The sequence below is a fragment of the Tamandua tetradactyla genome, chromosome 9 (assembly GCF_023851605.1).
Source record: "Tamandua tetradactyla isolate mTamTet1 chromosome 9, mTamTet1.pri, whole genome shotgun sequence".
NCBI classification, from domain to species: Eukaryota; Metazoa; Chordata; class Mammalia; order Pilosa; family Myrmecophagidae; genus Tamandua; species Tamandua tetradactyla.
Window position 1 is genome coordinate 8,617,304 of NC_135335.1, and position 21,494 is coordinate 8,638,797.

At 55.5% G+C, this 21,494-nt stretch overlaps 2 protein-coding genes across 3 annotated transcripts; one reads left to right on the forward strand and one right to left on the reverse strand.

The window, feature by feature from the left end:
* The first annotated feature begins 13,087 nt into the window (after positions 1 to 13,087).
* Positions 13,088 to 18,682, forward strand: FOSL1 (FOS like 1, AP-1 transcription factor subunit). 2 transcript variants are annotated; one of them, XM_077115665.1, is made up of 4 exons: positions 13,088 to 13,420; positions 15,239 to 15,436; positions 17,007 to 17,198; positions 17,611 to 18,682. In XM_077115665.1, the coding sequence occupies exons 1-4, from the start codon at positions 13,319 to 13,321 to the stop codon at positions 18,019 to 18,021; spliced, it is 903 nt and encodes a 300-aa protein (XP_076971780.1). In that variant the 5' UTR covers positions 13,088 to 13,318; the 3' UTR covers positions 18,022 to 18,682. The 2 variants fall into 2 exon arrangements, with proteins under 2 accessions (XP_076971780.1, XP_076971779.1); XM_077115664.1 differs by having other exon boundaries at positions 17,091 to 17,198.
* CCDC85B (coiled-coil domain containing 85B) lies at positions 17,964 to 20,275 on the reverse strand. The gene has a single exon (XM_077115666.1). It carries the CDS (start codon positions 20,132 to 20,134, stop codon positions 19,526 to 19,528), a length of 609 nt encoding a protein of 202 aa, XP_076971781.1. The 5' UTR covers positions 20,135 to 20,275; the 3' UTR covers positions 17,964 to 19,525.
* Positions 20,276 to 21,494: the final 1,219 nt, after the last annotated feature.

The following is a 21,494-nucleotide window of genomic DNA, read 5'->3' on the forward strand; positions in this document are numbered from 1 at the left end:
GTGGTTTTTCAAACATTTGTGATAGTTACCTGCTTTGTTTACTGGGGAGAGGCAAGGCCAGGAGGGGGCTGCCCCTCTGACCTGGCCTCTCCATCTGCCGCAGTAATAAGACATGCCTCACTGCCAAGACCCAACTCCTTCTGTGAGAAGCCAACCCTGCTTCTTCTCCATCCCAAGGAGAAACTTCCAAGGAGTTTCTCAGAGATATCCCATAAATCCAGGGACTTAGGCCTTCTAAGAAGGTCCAAGGGCCCACTACTAGCTCTCGGAATGCTTTTGTGCATATTTTAGATAGAGATTCCCTCTTGGTCCCAGCAGAGGTGGCCCAAAGCCAGAGCACCTGGTTTGGGGAGCAGAGGCTGGACTGTATTTCAGCATCCTAAGTATGGGTGCCCTTGTGCAGTGGACAGCTTTCCTCCCTGCCACGGGCCAACTGGACAGTTTGCAAAGCACTTTCATGTGCATCACTTTATTTTCACAATCCCTTTTTAAGGAGATACTGGTCCCATTCTGTGGCCAAAGAAAATGAGGCCGAGGTTAAGGGAATTCCCCCAGGGCTGTGCGATGAGTCGACAGAGCCAGGACTTGCACCCCAATGCCCGCCTCCACCTTCTGCGAGGTGCGGTCCCAGGCCTCACCAAGTAAAGAAAACCTCACCCCCACTTAGCTTTTCACAATCCACAAAGCACTTTCACTCATGATCTCGTCTGGCTAGGCTGCCCTGCATGGCTGAGGCCGCTGCAGCCGCTGGGAACCTGGCTCCTGCCCTCCCCCAACCCCACACCTGGCCCTGGCCTTGGGTGGGGGGCAGGGCGTCTGGCAGGGAGCCCCTTTTGGATGCTGCTCTCGTGCCGTGCAGTAGCTGACTCAGTCTTCAGCAGCTTCACCAAATTGGAATTTGGAGCAGGGGAGCGGAGATGCCACTCGGCTGACTGGGTGGAAGTGGGTGAGTAATGAGCTCTGGATCAGCCCCCTCCCGGCTTCCTCCTCACCCGGAGCTTCCCTGGGGCTGGGTCCCCAACAGCCCGGCCCTAGGAAGTCCCTAGAGCTGGGTGGTCTCCGAGTTGGAGCCTGGTGCCCTGCCCCCACTGTCAGTACCTAGCAGTTAACCAAACCGGGTCAATTTAGGCAGGGGGAGGGGGGGTGGTCCTGGCTGCGTCTTCGTGAGTCCCACAAAGATGCCCAAATCGTGTAAACAAGACCTGGTTCACCTTCCCCTGCAGAGCATTTCACACCACATCCCCTCCTCTCCATCCTCATGGTCCTTTGTAGCCGAGACTTTGTCATCTCCCTCCCAAACCACTGCCTTTTTGCTTGGTCCCTGTCACTCCCACCTCCCTACACCCAAGGCCCCGAGGAATTCTTGTCCTGCTCAAAGTCCTTCCGTGGCTCCCCACAGCCTACAAGGCAGACAAAGAGTCTATTCTCCCAGGCCAACCGTGGCCAGACCCCCACTGACTGCTCCAGCTTCCCTTGGGCACCCTGCCCACCTATGCTTGACCCACTGAAGCCAGCTGGCATTGCCTCCATCCCTGGCATGCAGCCCTGGGCCTCAAGCTGTTTCTTCTGCTTGGACACCTGCTATGCAGCCCTGATCACAGTTAGGCTGGTGGGGTTGCCTACGTGATCACCTGAGTGACATCCGTCTCTCTACTGGCCCCTGAGCCACATGCTCAGACTGTACACTGCATGAGGGCAGGAGCAGCATCTAATCTCTGCCCCCTCCCCACCCCGAGTCTAGCACAGGGCTTTGCCAAGGCAGCCTCCCCACAAATGAATGAATGAATGAACCAATGAATGACTCAAGTCTGGAATCCCATCGGCCCCTCCAGCCCCATTCCTCCTTCACTCCCTGCTTCACGCTTCTTGTTCAGGAATCACGAGCTGCCTGGGGTGTGCTTGCACGCATTCTGCCTTTCTCACTTCTGCACCTTTGCTTGTGCAGTGCCAGGGCCCCTGCATGGCAGGCTTGAGCCCCGCACTGACCTGGCAACTCCACGGCACATACCCGTGGAGGGTCCCCCTCCCTGGTTCAGCCCAGCTGGGGTAGGTCCCTGCCCCAAGGTCCCATGACCCCCACCTGCCCTTGCTGCACTTGATCCCCCAGGGTGTGCTCAGTGCCCAGCATAGGACCTGACCTAGCACAGGTCACAGAGACAATTGACTAAATGAGTGATTGTGCGAAAGTCACTCTGTCTCTGGACCTTGTTTTCCGCTTTCTATTAAATCATACCAAAAGCCAGGCGCTATGCTAAGTGTTTACTTACGTCATCTCCTGTAAGATTCACCCGGCTCTATTACTGATGCCATTTTGCAGAAGAGGAAGCAGAGGCCGGGAGAGGTTTGGTAATTGGCCCAAGGCTGTGCAGCCGGAAAGTGGCAGAGCCGAGATTCGAAGGGCAGCATAACCATCAGGCTCCAGGGCTCCTGAGCATACCCGTGCACCCCACAACCTCCAGTGCTTGTGAGGCAGATTCATTATGGAGCCCCCCACCTCCCCACTATGTGCAGGTGGGGGTGGGGGTGGGGGCTGCAAGGACAAATAAAACCCAGGAGGACAGAGGGTCTGACTTGTAAAGCACAAGCGTTGGGTCCTCAGAACTGCCCTGCAAGAGAGACAGGGCTGAGACAAAGATTCCCACTTTACTGATGAAGAGACTGAGGTCCCCAGAGGTCCCCACCTGGGGAGAAACAGTTTCCCAGGCCCACAGTAGTAACTCCCAGGCTACCCCTCTGCTAGGCCAAGGATTCCCCGAAATCCACCCCATCAGGCTGGCAGGGGCTTCCGCCCTGTTTGGCCAGACCCTCCCACGTGGGAGTGGGGAAGCCCTACAAAACCAGGGACAAGGTAAAGGAGGAGACCCCAGCCCTCCCTCTCCCACTCCCTGCACACCTCTAAACCCCAGAGAGAAACCTTCAACGGGGCTATCTGGGGCGTTGGAGACTCTAGGGGTTGGGACTCTCTGCCGGACCCCTGCCTCCAGCTGGGAATTGGGGCTGAATCGGGGAGAATAAGAAGCAGCTGAGTCGAGAGAAAACTTTGGCCAGCTCTTTGGCGGGGTTCGTGGGGATTTTCCCGACGGCGGGGCAGCTGCACCCCATCCCGCCCGCTGGGACGGGCGCTGGCAGGGACGAAGCTTGGATCACACGGCTGATTCATCTGCAAAGGGAAACTCCTCACTTCTCTGACGCGCATCCCCGGGGCGGCCAAGGGGTAACCTGAGGGCACCCGGCCCCGAAGCCCTCTAACCCAATCTCTCCTCGGCCACTGACCTCCTGGCCGGAGGGACGGAGCAGGGCAGGGGGGCAGCACAGAGGGAACATTGTCCCAGGCAACCAAGCCCGGAGGCTGGACCAAAACGAGGCTTCCTGGGCGCCTCGGGATCCGCTGCTCAGCCTTTGTGGATGAGAAACTGCCACTGGGTGAGCACAAACCCGCAGACCTACTCAGTGCCCGGCCCCACCCCCAGCACTCCATATGCTTGAACTCACTTCCATCCCTGCAGACTCCGTTTTACTGATGAGGAAACAGAGGACAGGACAGGGTAATTGGCCAAGCTGCAGCGTCTCCCACAAGGCCCTATATGCGTCTCTGCGACAACAGCCCTGACCTGTGTCCCCAGCAGCTCTGGCCCCTGGGGCAGAGGTCCCCTCTGGGGTGGGGGGGAGTGAACTCTCCATTGGCTTCTGGGGATCTCCTTATCCTCGGGGGCCCAACTTTCGCCCCATCAACACCCTCCTGGGCGACGCATCCATCTCCCTCCCCTTTCTGGCTGCTCTTGCCCTAGCTAAAGGGAGAAAGCTGGCTTTGGGGGGGGAAATCAGCCAAACCCCCAGAGGTTGGGAGACAGCCACGAAGCATTCCCACCAAAATCTTCTCCGCCAGGGCTTTGACTTCTTTCCAAACCCTAATCCTTTCCTCTCGAGTCAGAGCCTCCCTTTCCTGTCTGCCACGTGTCCCACGGCGCCCTGGGGTCCAGCCTTCAGGCTCTGGTCCCCCATCCTGACCCTTCAGGGAGCCGGCCCCTCCCCTTTGCCCTGGGTGTGTGGGGGGGGCGGGGGGAAGGGGAGCTGCTGGGTGGGGGAGGGGGGCTGAGAGTTGTGGCTCTGCCAGGTGGGGGCAGGGGCCCCAAGCAGGCGAGCTCTGCCCCATCTGGCTCCCACTCAGGCTGCTTGACTCACCCCCTTGCCCCCCATGACTCAGTTTACACCGGTGCCTGGAGGTCCTCCCAGCATGGGTGGGGCCGGTTTATTGGCCCAACCCGGGGCGGCCAGCCTTTCATCCCAGGATGAGCATCTCATCCCCCTCTTGGCCCAGAGCAGGAGATGGCACCGGCGGGGGCAGCTGTACCTGGCTCCCAGGAGCTGGGGGGGGGGGGGCGGGCAGAGTAGCCAGGGCACTCGGGGTTCCTGTGTGGGAGCCGAAGGGTGGGCTGCGGGAGGGTCTAAGCCCGGGCCCTTGAATGCCAGGTTGAGGAGCTTGACTTGGTCTGGGGGTGGTCGACAGGGCATGGGTGGTGTTTGAGCAGGGAAGTGAATTGGAGTCTGGGAAGAAGAGGGGTGGGGTCCCTCGCTGGAGACTGAGGCATCTGGTGGGACCCGGGGCTGAGGAAGGGGCTGGGGTGAGAGTGGCTCGGGGTTGCTGCCTGCAGGACCTGGTATCGCCGTGGACGCAGGCGCTGCCTTCTCCCCAGTTCCCCAGACGCCGGCTGAGCAGCCACGACCCATGGGTCCCTGGAGCCTCATGCCACCCTGCTGGGATGGCAGTCCTGTCCCCATGAGGCCCATGGGGACCCTGAGACTGCAAAAAGGGAGAGAGACTGGCTAAAGAACCTTAGGGAGGCAAGGACAGGCCACCGTTTCCCCCCTCCTTCTCTAGGTGCCCAGCCCTATGCCAGCCACCCCATCCCAGGCAGCAGAGAGGGCGCCATAAGCCTTGTCCCAGCCCCTGCTGGGTCTCCAATTTGTTACGCGACCTCAGCCCAGTTCCTTTCCCTCTGGGAGCCTCAGTTTCTCCTCCTTGCAGGTCAGTGGTTTACTGACCAGGCTCTCTAATGTCAAAGGTTTCAGCAGAGTTCCAGTGGTGGGGACAGGGGAGGGACTGGTCAACGGGCCCCTCATCCCAGCTCCAACCACTGCAGCTCTGGGAGGTGGCAGGGGTTAATGACATGAGTTATGGAACGGATGGCCTGGGTTTGAATCCCGGCTCATCTAGCTGTGCCCCCTGGGACGTCAGTGTCTTCATTGGTGAAAAGGAGATGATAATAGCTGTATCTGCCCTTCAGGAATGGGTGCGAGAGTAAGTGAGCCCCGGCCCAGGTTCAGTCAAGGGTCAGAGGACAGCCAGTGAGGATTCTGGCTGATGCGATTTGTGCCTGGTGACCATTTCTTCCCAGCGAAGGGTGCCCAGGACTGCACTGCCAGTGCCCAAGATGGCTCTGTCCCCTTGCCCGGCTCCTCGAGTTTCCTGGAGCAGCTCTTCTGCCTGCAGATCCAGACCCAGGGCAGTTGGAGCCTGTCACCCCATTCTCAGGCTCCCCCCTCTCACCCCAGCAGATCAGGGGCTGCCGGTTGCTGCCCCTTCCCCAAGCCTTCGTACCCACGGTGTCCAACACCAGGACTGTCTCTCTGACCCCAAGCCCGCCTCTGCCAGGAAGCCTTCTGCCACCCACCCCACCCAAGTGGAAAGAGCTCTTAATATAGGAAATGAATAAATGGGAAAGAGCTCCCATAATGCCTCCGGCATTCCATGGCTTCAGCCCCAGCACTTTTTTTTTTTTTAATATTTTTATTGATTGATAAACAACATACAAACACAAACATTCCATACATAGTTACAATCAGTGGCTCACAATAACATCACATAGTTGTATATTCATCACCATGATCATTTCTTAGGACATTTGCGTTGCTTGAGAAAAAGAAATAAAAAGAAAACAGGCAAAAAACTCAGACATACCATACCCCTTACCCCTCCCTCTCATTGACTGCTAGCATTTCCCTCTACCCAATTTATTTTAACATTTGTTCCCCCTATTATTTATTTATTTTTAATCCATATTTTTTTACTCATCTATCCATACTGTAGATAAAAGGAGCATCAGACACAAGGTTTTCACAATCACACAGTAACACTGTGAAAGCTACATCATTATACAATCATCTTCAAGAAACAAGGCTACTGGAACACCCTGGTCTTGGGGTTTGTTCATATGAAACTTAACCCCACAAAGAATAGGTCAAGTCTACTTAAAATTAGGCCTTAGAGTCACCCCCAAGAGAGCCTCTTTCGTTGCTCAGATGTGGCCTCTCTCTCCAGCCAACACAACAAGCAGTCTCACCACCCTCCCCCTGTCTACGTGGGACATGACTCCCAGGGTGCAGACCTTCCCAGCAACTTGGGACAGAAATCCTAGAATGAGCTGAGACTCAGCATCAAGGGATTGAGAAAACCTTCTCAATCAAAAGGGAAATGAGACAAAGTGTCAATGGCTGAGAGATTCCAGAGTTGAGAGGTTATCCTGGAGGTTATTCTTATGCATTAAGTAGATATCACCTTGTTAGTCAAGATATAATGGAGAGACTGGAGGGAATTACCTGAAAATGTGGAGCTGTGTTCCAGTAGCCATGTTTCTTGATGATGATTGAATAATGATATAGCTTTCACAATGTGACTCTGTGGTTGTGAAAACCTTGTGTCTGATGCTCCTTTTATCTACCTTGTCACAGACGAGTAGATAAGTAGAACATATGGAATAAAAATAAGGAATAGGGGGAACAAATGTTAAAATAAATTTAGTTTGAAATGCTAGTGATCAATGAAAGGGAGGGGTAAGGGGTATGGTATGTATAATCTTTTTTTTTTCTGTTTTCGTTTTATTTCTTTTTCTGTTGTCTTTTTATTTCTTTTTCTGAATTGATGCAAATGTTCTAAGAAATGATGAATATGCAGCTATGTGATGATACTGTGAATTATTGATTATATATGTAGAACGGAATGATTATATGTTAATGTTTTTGTTTGCTTGATGTTAAATTTTTTTTTAATTAATAAATAAATAAATTTTAAAAAGAGAAAAGAAACATGGCTACTGGAACACAACTCTACCTTTTCAGGCAGTTCCCTCCAGCTTCTCCAATACCTCTTAATCTAAATAGGTGATCTCTATATAATGCGTAAGAATAACCTCCAGGATAATTTCTCAACCCTGTTTGGAATCTCTCAGCCACTGACACTTTATTTTGTCTCATTTCACTCTTCCCCCTTTTGGTGGAGTAGGTTTTCTCAGTCCCTTGATGCTGAGTCTCAGCTCATACTAGGATTTCTGTCCCACGTTGCCGGGAAGGTCCACACCCCTGGGAGTCATGTCCCGCGTAGACAGGGGGGGAACAGCCCCAACACTTTCTACCTGGCACCTGGGCATCTGACCACCTCCCTGGGCTGTGAGCCCCTTGGGGCGAGGACCAAGTCCTGAATCATCCTTGCCTCCCCGCTATCTGGCTCAACCCACCGTTTCATTCAGCTAATTCAGGAGACAGGATAACGACACTGGGGCACAGCCATGCACTGGGATGCTGCAGCGCAATGAAACAGAATGAACTGCTGCACCCACAGCAGGGTGAATCTGACAAACACCATGCTGAGCGAGAAACCAGACACAGAAAAGTGCGTACTGTATGATTCCCACTGGCGTGGAATATTCTAGAAGAGGCAAAACTAATCTATCATATGGAGATGAGCTCAGTGATTCCCTGGGGTGGGGGTGGGGTGGGGGATAGACTGACTGCCAAAGGGGAGGAAAGAAGCTTCTGGGGGATGGAAATGTCCTGGGTCTTGATCGGATCAGTGGCTGCTCGGAGCACAATGAGCAAAACGCAAGGCCAGTATGTTTAGAAAGTGCAGATTTGGGGAATGCAAGGATGGTTCGGTGGTAGAATTCTCGCCTGCCATGCAGGAGACCTGGGTTCGAGTCCCAGCCCGTGCACTTACCCCCCCCCCCCAAAAAAAAGTCAATAAATGGTGTTGCAATAATGGAAGAGTCACATGGAAAAAGAATGAAATATGACTTCTACCATTTAAAAAAAAAGTACAGATTTTAGCTAATGTAAAATACACCCCCAATGTAAGATATTTAAAAGGGAAAGAGATCTATAGGTTATGCTCAGCAGAAAGATTTCCAAGATGTAAGAAAACAAAAAAAAACAAGGGGGAAAGTGTGTAGAACAGACTACCTTTTGGGCAAAAAGATATAAAAGAAACTGGGTACATCGTTTCCTTGAGCGGGGAAGCAGAAATGGGAGGGAATTAGCAGGGACATTCTCCTTGTAAACACTTCTGGAACGTGTGGACTTTGAAGTATGGGAACGTATGTATTACCTAGTGGAAGAAGCAATGCCATTAAAAATTTAAAGACATTAAAAATACAAATCATGTTTTGAAATTTGGATTCCTTTTCCTCCACGCGTCCTTTTTATGACCACTCAGTGGGAAAATATATACCCCCCCCCAAAAATGCAAACATTTAAAAAATTATTCTAGTCCCCATACAAAAAAAAAAAAAGATGTAATAGTGAGCATCATGCTAGGGGGCTGTACTGCAGGAAGGGTTTTGACTAGAACAGGGGCTCATGGAGGAAGCAGTGGGTAACTGCAGTGGAGAGAGTTGGCCTGGTGGAGGGGGGTGGGGAGGGCTCCCTGGGGCAGAGGGAGCAGACTGTGCAAAAGTGGAGGGGTCCTCAGTGGTAAAATGCCTGCCTTCCATGCGGGAGACCCAGCTTCGATTCCTGAACCATGCACCACCACAATCCCCCCAAAAAGGAAGGGGTCCACTGAATGAGCCTATGCTGGCGAGGCAGGAGCCCAGGTCCGCCATGTCTGGGAGGGCTTGAAATGCCAATGTTAGGGATACTGGTCCCTTTTGAGGGACACACTAACAAGGCTATGAGAAGCCCCGGCTCTGGAGACCCGGTACGTAGGTTCAAATCCTGGCTCCACCACTATCTCACTGTGTGGCTTTTAGCAGGTGACTTAACTTCTCTGTGCCTCCATTTCCTAATCTGTAAAATGGGTATAACCTTACTATCTACCTCACAGGGTTACCCCGAGGATTGAATAAATTACTTTGAACCATGCCTGGTTCATTGGAGCTCAACAGTGTCATCCCCGAGGCCCTCCAGCCCCTCCAATCAACACATCACCTAAGAGGGTGCATTACCCATCCGCCACCCCGCCCCTCCCCAGGCCTCAGCACCTCCCTGTAGCCTTGCTGAAGGTGCTACAGCTCAGAAGGGTCCAATACAGCGAGTGATGTGGACAGACTTTAAAAGATTCCTCTGGAAACATTTTCATGATTAAAAATGCATATATGCGGGGGTGCACAGGTGGTTCAGTAGTAGAATGTTCGCCTTTCATACGGGAGACCTGGGTTCGATTTCCAGACCATGCACCCTTCCCCCCCAAAAATACATATATCCTTCTGAAGTGATGCAAATGCTCTAAAAATGATAATGGTGATGACTACACAACTATGTGATGATATGGACCGTATGTGTGTGAATATTTGTCAATAAACAAAAAATACATATATCCTCCAGGTTGCAAAGTGGGAGACCTAAAGGAGGGTGCTGAGCTGCAGAATGGGAAAAAGTCCAGGAGAAAGAGAGAGGATGGGGCCAGCCCGTTGACCGGAATTAGAGTGGTACTTCCAGACATGAAGCAACCGGAATTCTTTACCCACGACTGGTGGGACGTAAAACAGTAAAGCCACTTTTTGGAGAACTGTTTGGCGGAATCGACTAAAGTGCCAAGCACACGCCTACCTCCACGACCCAGCAATTCCAGTCCTGCCTGGGCAAATGTCCGAGAGAAATGAATGCAAATGGCCACCAAAGAACACATTGAGAGTGTTCTCAGCAGCCTCATTCATCCTAGCCCCAAACTGGAAGCACCCCCAGTGTTGCCCGCTTTTGATACTTTGCGCACACTAGAATGCAATACAGCAACAGAAAAGAGCTACTGGTTCACTCAGCTCTGTGGACAAACCCCCCCCAGATGGGATGCATGAAAAGACACATACTCCCCTCCAAAGAATACACAAGATATGGCTCCATTTATATGAAGTTCAAGAGCTGGCAGATCTTATCTGTGATGGTAAAAGTCAGAAGAGTGGCTACCTGGGAAGGGACACAGGGAAGTGCCCTACATCATAATGCGAGTGGTAGTTGCACAGGTTTATCTATATGTCAAAAGACATTGAGCTAATGGGCATAGCCCAAGTGCCCCTAAAGGGTGGGAGAAAGATCAAAGGTGATGGTGGAGTTACACAGAGAAGGTAAGGTTTAACAAATGAGTATGAGTGCTGAATCATTATACTGATATTTCTTTTGGTCTCCAGTATCTTAGAGCAGCTAGAAGTAAAAACCTAAAACTGGAATTGTAACCCATACCAAACTCTGAAATTGGTTCTACAACTACTTGTTGCGCTGTATTTTGATATTTTTCACACACAAAAAAGGTCAATTGTGATGCTTAAAAAAAAAAAAAGCATTGAGCTGAACCCCTTAGGAGCGCACTTTCCAGCATGCATGTTAAGCTGCAACTTAAAAAGAACAAACAAACAAAAATGTAATGGAACTGAAAAAATAAGCATCCCCTCCAATGCTCTGGTGGCACTGATTGGGCACACTCATGTATCACACCATTTTACCTCACTGCAACCCCCAAAGCTGGGATTCTCTGGGGCCCAGAGAGGGGAAATGACTGGGCCAGGGTCCCATGGCTGCCAAGGGGCTAGTGCATGGTCTCTCAGGCCTCCTGGCGCCCCACGAGGCTCTCAGCAATCCTCATTGTGACCCCCTGGAGTTCTCTCCTGGCCTCCTGAAGTTGGAGCCGGTGAGGTCAGGGACCAAGAAGACTTCTGCAGCCACAAGGTGGGAGTTAGTGACTGAGGAGTTTGGAATGTGCTGCCTCTGAAAGGGCCTCCTTGTGACTGAGCCGACGGTTAGAGCAGGAAGGGACTTTCAGAGCCGTGTAATCACACACATGCATAACTTGGAAGAGATGGGGAAACAAACTCAGAGGGGCTAAGAGGCTTGCCCCATGTCAGGAGTGGGGCAAGCCCTTGCTCAGGTAGTTGCTTCTGAGGCAGGCAGGTGGATGTGGTCAAGACTGTCCTTGCAGGTGATGCCACCTGGCTTCCTGTGTCATCCCTCCCAATTTGAGCTGAGCCAAGGAGGCCAGATATCAACGTGTGTGAGTGCTTCCTGTTTCCAGAGTCCCAAGGTGCTCCCATCTCTGAGGCTTTTGAGTAGTATGTGGATTTATTTCCACTACTATTTGTTAAGTTCTTACTATGGGGCCAGGTGCTGTGCTTGGCATGGGACAGTACTTCTATGCCTCTACAACTCTGAGGTGTAGTTATCATTGTCTCCATTTTACAGATGAGGAAATGGAGGCTGAGAGATTGCATGCCTCAGCTACAGTCACACAGCTGATGAGCGGCCTGGCCAGAATTCAAACCCAGGACCCAGAATCATCTGATGCATGCACTTCTTCAATTACTATGGTTTCTTTTTGTTTTTCATTGAAGACAAGCCTTGATTAGGACAAGGGCGGGGGTAAGTAGGCTGCTAAGGACCTCCTGAGTAGATGGCACTTTACAGCTTCATTCCATTTATTCCTCATAGCAGCCCCATGAGCTCAGTGGAGAGTCCCAATTCTACCCACCGGGACTGGAGCTGAGAGGAAATGTGACCTGCCCAGGGTCACACACAGACAGAAAACAGTAGCTCTGGCCCTGAAGGGGCCAACCTGGGCTTCTGGCTAAGCCCTGACTGAGTCCACAGACCCCTCTGGCTTCTGTTCCCAAGGAAGGCAATCCTGGACCCTTCTTTTCTGTGGGCTAAACTGGAGCTGATCAAATGGCGGTACCAGTGGAAAAGCAGGAGAACCCAATCTTCTTTCTGTAGTTAAGCCCACTTGCAGCTCCTTGCCCTCTCTGGGCCTTGGTTTCTTATCTATAAAATGGGAGGGGGCAGGGAAGAAGCTTCCAGACAGGTCCCCCCCCCACCCCGTGCTGACATTTGGTGTGAGTGAAAAGATGTCTGTGAAGCTGTGAGGCTTTGAACAGTCTTGGCTGAGCCTGGCCTAGAGCTCCCACAGCCCCGGTTTGAGAACCCAGTTCTCATTTAGTGGGCAATTCATTTCAATATCTCCCAGCCTCAGTTTCCCCATCTGTGAAATGGGGATGATAATGGCACCCACCTCCCAGGGTTATTGGTCTTTGGTTGTTGACATTTGGCTCTTGGCTTCCCATTCACACATTCAAACAAGGCTGGTGACCACAAGGAACACAGATGGCATTTAAAGAAGACGCCGTTCATCAAACACCTACACCCATGTCCCACTGGAGGCTCCCACTGCCTGTAGGGACTCTGTACTAAAGCTTGTTATAGCTCCTGGAATTACCCTGTGAGTAGCACAATTATTATTGTATTGTATTTATGGGTCTTCAAAGTAGTATTTTATTCATTGCAATCCGTACCACCAATTTTGTAATCTGGTTTGTCCTTTATTCACTTTCTAGTATACCTGAAACTTTAAAACCATGCCAGTGGAGGGGCCTCACGCCACGCCTGGGAAGCTGTGGGTGGCACTGAGCAAGGTTCCTGGCTTGAAATAAGCACCCAGTAAATCATCACCATCACCCATCACATTTACAATTCACTTTACAGCTTCCAAACCGCTTTCACATTCATCTTTCCAAACTCCCACGCGTGGCAAGGTAGCTGTGAGATTATATCGTCCTATCTTACAGATGCAAAAACTGAGACCCGGCCAAACTAGGAGGATAGGGGCCGGGAACGCCGCGGCTGGCTTTCTGTCTGCACCCGCGGCGGGGCGGGGCCGGACGGGGCAGGGCGGGGCGGGGCGCGCGGCTCCTGGGCAGGTGCGTAATTCCGTGAGGGGAACCCTCGGCTCCACCTGGGCGCGGCGAGGAAATTGCACCATGTATGGGCAGCTACGTCAGAGGGGGGGAGGATACTTGCAGCACTCCCGGCCGGGAGACGCCGAAGCCACCCCCTCTCCCCAAGAAAAGGCAGCTACCGGACAGTAGGAGGTGTCGAAAAGCTCGGGGCGGACTGGCAAAAGGCTAGAGGCGGAGCCCCGAGGTGACCCGCGCCGCCGCGCACCCCCCGCCCCCCGGTCCAAGTGGTTCAGCCCAAGAACTTTTCATTCATAAAAAAGACTCCACTGGGGAGCGAGTGAGTCAGAACCGCAGCCGCCGACGCGGACCCCGCACAGCAGCCAGCCCAGGGCATGTTCCGAGACTTCGGGGAACCGGGACCGAGCTCCGGCGCGGGCGGCGCGTACGGCGGCCCCTCGCAGCCCCCCGCCGCGGCGCAGGCGGCCGCCCAGCAGGTAAGAGGGGTCCGACGCCCACTGGTGCTCGGGTGGACAGCGCCTGGGACGCCGGGGTGAGCTCGAGAGTGGCTCTGGGGACTGGGGTAGGGAGCCGGGTGGCAGGACCCTGCCCGTTCTCCGCCGTCGAGCGGCCACTTTTCCTCCACCGCCCAGGGGGGACGCGTGCCCCCCCAGCCACTTCCCGGGTCCCCTCCTCCTGCCCAGGGACCCAGGACGCCTGGGTTAGTTGTAGCCCCAGTAGGATCAGAGCGTGTCTCCATCTCGGGCTAAATTCCGGAATCTGGAGTCTGGGCTTGGGCACCGAGGGAGGCGGGGTCCTTGGGCTGACCGGTCCCGACAGAGTGGGACTCCTTGGCACTGTCTGTGTGTCGCTCCGTTTGTCTGTCCTTCCCTCCCCACCCCTCGCCAAGCCCCTGTCCCCTTCTCAGCGGTGGCCCGGGCAGCGGAGCCTGGTGGGCTTCCAGGGACGGGTTCTCAACCCCACGATCGGGCCACTGGAGCCCTGGAGGTGCCGGGACGTGCGCGGGGCCACGTTGCGGGCAACTCCCGCGTCCCCGACTCCTGGCACCGAACAGCGCCCGCTGCCGGCGGGGGGCAGCCAGGAGGCTGCAGGTGTCCATTTCCTGTCGAGGGGCTGCCAACACGTGTCGCCAGGGGAGGGAAAGAGCGGGCGTCCGTTGCGCCGAGTCACGGCCGCCGAGTCACGGAGGCTGACTCACCCGGGGCGCCCCTCCCTTCCTGGCCCGGAGCTGCCGGGCCCGGACAACCTCGGGAGCCGGAGATGCCGTCGGCGGTCTCTCAGGCCCGGAACTGGGGTCACCCGGCCGCTGGGACGGCAGCCTGCACCGGGGCCACCACTGTCCGGACTTGCCTGGGCCTGTAGGGCGCTTCCCGGACGACTAGGTGCCCACACCCAGGGCCCAGCCCCAGGGCTCAAACCCAATTCTCTCAGAACAATGGACCCAGCCCATTCCTCAGATGCAGGCTCCATGCTGGGTGCTTTCCACTTCAGTTACCGCATTTCATTGAATCTAAGATGCCCTTGATCTTAAAACCCACCATTATTTTATGCACGTTAAAGGGGGGTGGGGGTGTGAAACAAGCTAATATTTCAGCAATTAAAAGGTAATTCGTAACACCACTGAAGTGCTCTAATCCTCATTTTTACAGTGTCACGAATGAGGAAACTGAGGCACACTGATTTGCCCCAGTAAGCAACTGAGCTAGGATTAGAACTGGGACAGGTGGAATCCAGAGCAGTGGCCCTTGCCTACCACAAGCCTGTGCACGGGGCACCTCCCACTTTCCAGGCTGTCACCTAAATTCTCTCACCCGATTTTCACAGCCACCTGGGAGCTGGGAAGTGTGATCATCCTCTTTGGGCAGATGGCACTCAGGCAGGGTGCAGGAGTGGGGAAGGGCATAGACTCTGGAGCTGGGCCCCTTGGGGTTTAATTCCACTTTCCACTTCCTAGCTGTTTGTCTGTGGACATCTGCTCCCCTGTCTAAAAATGAAGATAATACTAGAGCTGCCACCTTAGGGCTGTTGTGCAAATTATGAGTTGGTATCTGTATGGTGGTTAGAATACTACCCGGCAGGTCACACTCTATAAGTATCAACTCTGATGGGAAAACAGAGGCACAGAGAGGTTAGGGTACCTGCCCAAAGTCACACAGCTCGTGAGCAGGGCTTTGCCACAGGTCAATCTCTTTCTGGTTTCCCAGTACCAGCAGTTACATTGGGGGTGGATGGCAGTGTGGCCCTATCCACTAGATGTCCCTTAATCCTTGGTCCTCCATTTCTTATCCCCCCAGAAGTTCCACCTTGTGCCAAGCCTCAACACTGTGAGTGGCAGTCAAGAGCTGCAGTGGATGGTGCAGCCTCACTTCGTGGGGCCCAGCAACTACCCCAGGCCCCTGGCCTACCCCCAGTACAGTCCCCCACAACCTCGACCAGGTGTCATCCGGGCCTTGGGGCCACCTCCAGGCATCCGGCGCCGGCCCTGTGAACAGGTAAGGGACAGTGGCGTTGCATTGGTCCTGATACCTACAGGCGTGCTATGGCAGGGAGGAAGAGCGCCTGTCTGAAAGGGTAGGGGTGGGGTGGGAGGAAGGCAGGACCACTGGCAACTATTGCTCAAAGCAGAAAGTGATCAGATGCCAAGGTCACTGCTGGAGCAGGGGAAAGTTTCCTGGAACAGGGGCATAACAGCTGAAAAATATGGGTAGGATTTGCACATGTAGAGATGAAGGAAAGGAAGTTCCAGGTAGACAGAATGGCAGGAGCAAGGAATGGAGGTGGAGGTGAGGATGTGCATGGGGAAAGGTGAATGGGCAGCGGAGGGCCTCTACCTGCCGACATGCATGGAAGGGTGAGCTTATGCCACCCACGGCTCTGTAAAGCTGGGGAGAGAACAGGAACAAGAGGCTCCCCTTCAGCTACTCTCTGAGTCTGTTTCCCTCTCATTTGATCCTCACAAAAACGCTCTGGGGATTGTATGCTGGTTCTCCTCCTTTTTACAGCTGAGGAAACCAAGGCACAGAAAGGTAGAGTCACTCAGGCAAGATCCCATAAGTGGTGAGCAATGAGACAGGTCTAACTCTAAAGTAGGCTGCTAACCACCAAAGCTGCACTGACAGGTGTCACCAGCAGGCTGGAAGCCAGGGACTCTGCCTCCCCTACCAGGTGCCCTCACCAAAATGAATAAATAAGCAATGTGGGTCTTAAAAGAGGTGCCTCCTCCTTCCTCTCCCTGGCGAGCTTTAGTACTTGACAACTGGGTGAGGCTTTGTTGTTTAAATGTTTTTCTAGGACAGTAGGGTAGCGAATGGGGAGGGAAGTTGGGTCCTGGGGAAGATGTGAGATGGACCAGCATGGGGTTTCCAGAATCAGAATGGCTGGCCTTTGTGACCAACTGGAGGATGGGAGAGCGGTGTGGGCCCCAGAGGCAGCCACCTCCTGGACTTTCAGCCCCCTGGGTTCTCCCCAGTGAGAGCTGTGAGGTGGGGGTTCTTTTGAGGGAGGTGGTCTCCAGCAGCTGGCCTCCTTGAAGAGCTAGTGGGTCCTAAATCCTGCTCCAGAACCTTGAACACATTTTTCATTCCCCCCTGGGCTTTAGTTCCTCACATGGCAAGTGGGGCTATGTATCCATAAAGCACTTGGCTGGCACATAGTAGGTTCCCAATAAACTGCAGTTTATTCAGTGGCCCTCACTAGCCCCTCCTAGTGCTCACAGCCCGTGGGAAAGAGGAGACTGGGTCATCAAGAGTTCAGAGATGGAGACAGATGAGGGTCCTGCGAAAAGAGGCGGCTTGGTCCCCAGGGCTCAGAGGGGGAGAGGCCACATCTGGCTGGGGAATAAGAGACTTCCTGGAGGCGGGGGCATCTTCGCCAAGTTCTGGGAGATGAGGAGGGTTAACATTCCGGGAAATGATAAGAGGCAAAGGCTGGGTGCTAGAAAGAAATTGGACCAATCCAGGCTGACGGGAGCTTGGGTGCTGGGAGTCAGTGGGCCGGGGTGCGGGGCTCTCTCAACCCGACTGACGCCCCCCCCCCCGCCCCCGCTGCCATGCCCTCCGCCAGGGTCCTACGGCGGGGCCGCCGTGGGGGAGTGCCGGGCACCCTGCGGCCCAGGACCCGCCTCACCGCCGACCCCCGGTCCCCCAGATCAGTCCTGAGGAGGAGGAGCGCCGCCGAGTGAGGCGCGAGCGGAACAAGCTAGCCGCCGCCAAGTGCCGGAACCGGAGGAAGGAACTGACCGACTTCCTGCAGGCGGTGAGCACCGACCCGGGCCCACCGAGGCTCGGCGGGTCCGGGGGCGCCCTAGGGTGCGCGGGGGGCCAGTGGTCTCCACTCTCTCTCCCCCACCTCCCGGCTGCCTGCCCGAGGGGGGGGAAGCCCTTCCAGGAAAAGGACGAGGAAACAGCGAGTTAAAACGAGTGGCAGCGCGCCTCACTCTGTAATCCAGGCAAATCGCCGGTCCTCCCCGACTCAATCCTTCTCGCGGAAGGAGGAAGGGGCACGGAAGACAGACGCCCCCAGGCCTTCTGGGAGCCCGGCCCATTTTCTCCCGGGGGCTCACGGGAGTTGTAGTCCAACCCCCTCCCCGCCCCACCCTGCCTCTCCCCCGAGGCCGCGGGATCCTCAGCCCTCAGCTTCCTGATGACTCCCGCGCCTCCCTCTCCAGGAGACCGACAAACTGGAGGGCGAGAAGTCCGGGCTGCAGCGAGAAATTGAGGAGCTGCAGAAGCAGAAGGAGCGCCTGGAGCTGGTGCTCGAAGCCCACCGCCCCATCTGCAAAATCCCGGAGGGGGCCGAGGAAAGTGGCGCAGGTGGTCCCAGCGGCAGCAGCAGCCCGCCCGGCCCCTCCCGTCCTGTGCCTTGTATCTCCCTTTCCCCCGGTCCGGTGCTTGAGCCCGAGGCGTTGCACACCCCCACACTCATGACTACACCCTCCCTGACCCCATTCACCCCCAGCCTGGTCTTCACCTACCCCAGCACTCCCGAACCCTGCTCCTCGGCTCATCGGAGGAGTAGCAGCAGCAGCGGGGACCCGTCCTCTGACCCTCTCGGCTCCCCCACCCTCTTGGCCTTGTGAGGTGCGCTAGCCTCCCTGCCTGCGGGAGCCACCATAGCCCGACATTCTGCCGCCCCCATTGGTCCAGCTGGCCTGGACGGTACCCCACATCCTACGCCAGCAGGTTTTGTGTTTTTCCATTTCTCCAGATGAGACTGAGAATATTTTGCTTTGCAGAAGAGCCAGCTCGGGCCCACCAAAACTGCCAGCTGCTTCTCTAGAGCTGACCCCTCTGGCACAGTTTGCACTAAATCAGAGATAAAATATTTCCCATTTCTGCCATAGACCTCTGGGCAGCCCCAAAGGACTTCATAAAGCCCTAGAGGACCTCTGGAGCCCCAGATGCAGTCCCACAGTCTCTGTCACCCTCTTCTTGTGATCCACCCAACCCAACCCTCTGACAAAAGGTGCCATTCTATCAGCCCAGAACACTAATTCACCCAGTCCCACTGCCAGCAGCACCAGATGATTGGACCAGGCCATTCTGCCGGCCCCTCCTGATTGACACAGCCCAGGAAGGTGTCAGAGGCTCCTGTGATGAGCTGCCCTGCAGTCCCCAGCTCTGAGGAGCCTTCCACTCCAGGGAATCCAGGCCCCCACAGTGAGGGCAGCTGCTATTTATTTTCCTAAAAAGAATATTTTTGTACAAACCTACCAAATAAAACAAGAGGCTTGAAGCTTTGACCTGAGTGTCTCTGGACCCCAAGCCTTAAAGGGGGCCTTTGGAGCCAGAAGCCCCGTTTCCGGGCTCATCTCCACCGATTCACTGCGTGATCTTGAGCAAATTCTTTGGTATCTCTAGCTCTGAATTGTGTATTCTGACAAACGAGGCTACCTCTATTCTGCCCCATCTCCAGGTCTGAGCGGAGGAAGAGCGCTCAGGGGTGCAAGCAAGGATTTTCCTTCTCCTCCCGGTAGGAGCCCACGTTGCTCCCGAGTGTTGCCACAGGGGGGCGCTACTATGGTCCTTTAGCCTCGGGGGAGGAGGCCGAGTGGGTTCTACGCCCCCGACACCTGCTTCCTGCCCCATTGTCTTTGACAGGAAAGAGCCAGGAAGGGGGCAGGAGCCACTTATGGGACCGGATCATGGCCTGTCCCACGGCCCGAGGGGGGAATCAGTGGCTTACCGCGGGCCCTCATCCCACCCTAGCTTCGAGGTAATGGTTAAGTCGGCCACCTTAGCTCTGCAGTCCCCCTGAATGGGGATGGTACCCCGTCTCAACGTCCCCGCCCTCGCCCCAATCCCGAAGAGTCCGAAACAGACGCTGCCTAAACCACCGACTCCGCTTCCGTCCCGGTTTATTGGTCCCCACCCAGTCCCCGACAAGTCCCTCCACTCCGGCCTCCAGTCCCCCTAATGCCCCGCCGGCGAGGGCGGGGGGCTCCCTTCCGTGCCAGCGATTCTAAGCCCAAGCCGACGGCCCCTCGTGCGGGGCAGGAGTGGCGTCCAGGTCGGGAGATCCACGGCAATCCCGGCGCTCGGGGCGCAATCTGGGCGGGCGCCCGCGCAGAAGCAGCAGCGCCCTCAGTCATCCGGAGAGCAGGCCAGGGGCAACTGATCGGGGCTGCCCACGCTGCCGGTGCTGGAGCTGCCGTCGCCCAGGTCGCGGGGCCCGCAGGGGGGCAAGGCGAGCTCGGGTGTCGTTCCCGAGCCTGAGCCCCCCGCGCTGCCGGGGCCGCCGCGGGGGCCCCACTCCTCGCCCAGCGCCAGGCAGAGCTCCTTAAGCGCCAGGTTCTCCCGCAGCAGCTCCTCCTGGCGGCCCTCCAGCTCGGCCAGCTTCTGCCAACAGCCGCCCAGGTCCTCGCGCACGGCCCGGGACGCCTGGGTCCCGAAGAGCTGCCACTGGCGCGCGGCGCGCCGCCCGCGCTGGCGCTCGGAGTCCAGGAAGCAGCAGAGGTCGCGTAGCTCGCGGTTCTCGGCCTGCAGGCGCCGGTTGAGCTGCTTGAGCTCGCGGATCTCGCCCAGGTGACCCTGCAGCTGCCGGTTCACCTCCTGCATGAGGCGACCGCGCTGCACCAGGGCGGCCAGGCGCGCCGCCTCCTCCCGCCGCAGGCGCCGCACCAGCTCCTCCTTGCCCAGCGCCGCCATCTCCTCGTCCGTCAGCTCCTCCAGGCCGCCCGCCTCGGCCTCCATGGCCGGTCAGGCCGCTGGAGCATCGCCCGCCCGCCCGCCGCCGCCGCTCGGGAGCCCCACGTCGGGCCCGGCGCTGCTTCGGCTCTGGGCGGGCGGCAGGCAGTGGCCAAGGAAGCGGAGGCGGCAGCAGCCACCCGGGGGCGGGCACGCGCCGGGGCGCGCGCTAGGGCGGGGCCTCGTGACGTCACGGAAGGACAACCAATTCGAGAAAGCCGCCCCGTAGGGGCGGGACCCGAGCGCCGAAAGACCCTTACGGGTTCCCCCCACACACACCGCCGTCGGGTCGCTGGCCCTCGCGGGCACCCGCCTCTGGTATCTCCGACCTCTGCGTCAGTCTCAACCCGAAACTCTGCGCCTCGTACCTCGCCGTCCCGGACCTCCTCAAGCTGGTCTTTTGGCTTCTTCGGAGAACCAAGACTCGGGATTCGGCCCCCGCCCGTCCTGCCCACCCCTCGACGCAGCCCAGACCGATCACCGCCCCAGTCCCTCCTAGATTAGTTCGCACTCGAGTCTTGGCTCACTGAGCATCGCTCCTTGCCCCTCGAAGCCCTGAGTCCAAACTTCCTGGCTCGCCAACAGCTCATCCTCCCTCCCGCGGACTGTTTCCTGCCGGTGGGGAGGGGCATACAAGGACTCTTTGTTCAATAAACGTTTCTTATGTGCCAGGCCCATACAGAAATAAACTTGATCAGATCCTGATCCTGTCCTCAAAAAGGTCGCAATCTGCCAGGAGTGACAGGCTGTTTAAACCAGAAGGGTGTGGGGTGGGGCGGCACGATCTGAGGGGACCTAGAAAGGTTTTCCAAAAGAGATGATGTGGGTGATATGGGGCCCTGAAAGATGCCCGGGACTTTAACAAGTAAAAGAGAGCTATTTCTGGGAAAAGAAGTGTAACTAATAAGGTATCAGTGGCTGAAAGTGTTCAAATAGAGTCAAGAGGCTACTCTGGAGGTCACTCTCACACAAGCTTCAGTTAGACATTGCTACTATCATAACTTTCCAACCCCTAACGAAAACCATTCCAGTCAATCCTAAACCTAGGGCAATACATAAGATTCTACAAAGGTTCCATGGGTAACTTTCCAGAAACCTACAACCTCCAGATGGGTCCCTGGACCAGGTAAGTCTTGAAGTGCAGAGGGTCCAGCCCCTCAAGAACATCAGCTAGTTCCATCTCCCTACTCATATTATTGACTTCCAGCATGAAAAAGTTAGAATGGGCATAGCCAAAATACCCCTAAAGAGTGGGATAGAAAGATCAAAGGTAATATGGAGTTATACAGAGAAGGTAGGGTTTAACAAACAAGTATAATTGCGGAATCATATTGATATTTCTTTTAGTCTCCAGTATCTTAGAGCA

Coding starts and splice junctions, on each gene's coding strand:
- CCDC85B (XM_077115666.1), bottom strand. CDS start 20,134: ATGGAGGCCGAGGCGGGCGGCCTGGAGGAGCTGACGGACGAGGAGATG.
- FOSL1 (XM_077115665.1), top strand. CDS start 13,319: ATGTTCCGAGACTTCGGGGAACCGGGACCGAGCTCCGGCGCGGGCGGC. Junction 13,421..15,238: donor CGCAGGCGGCCGCCCAGCAG/GTAAGAGGGGTC, acceptor TTATCCCCCCAG/AAGTTCCACCTTGTGCCAAG. Junction 15,437..17,006: donor GGCGCCGGCCCTGTGAACAG/GTAAGGGACAGT, acceptor GCCCTCCGCCAG/GGTCCTACGGCGGGGCCGCC.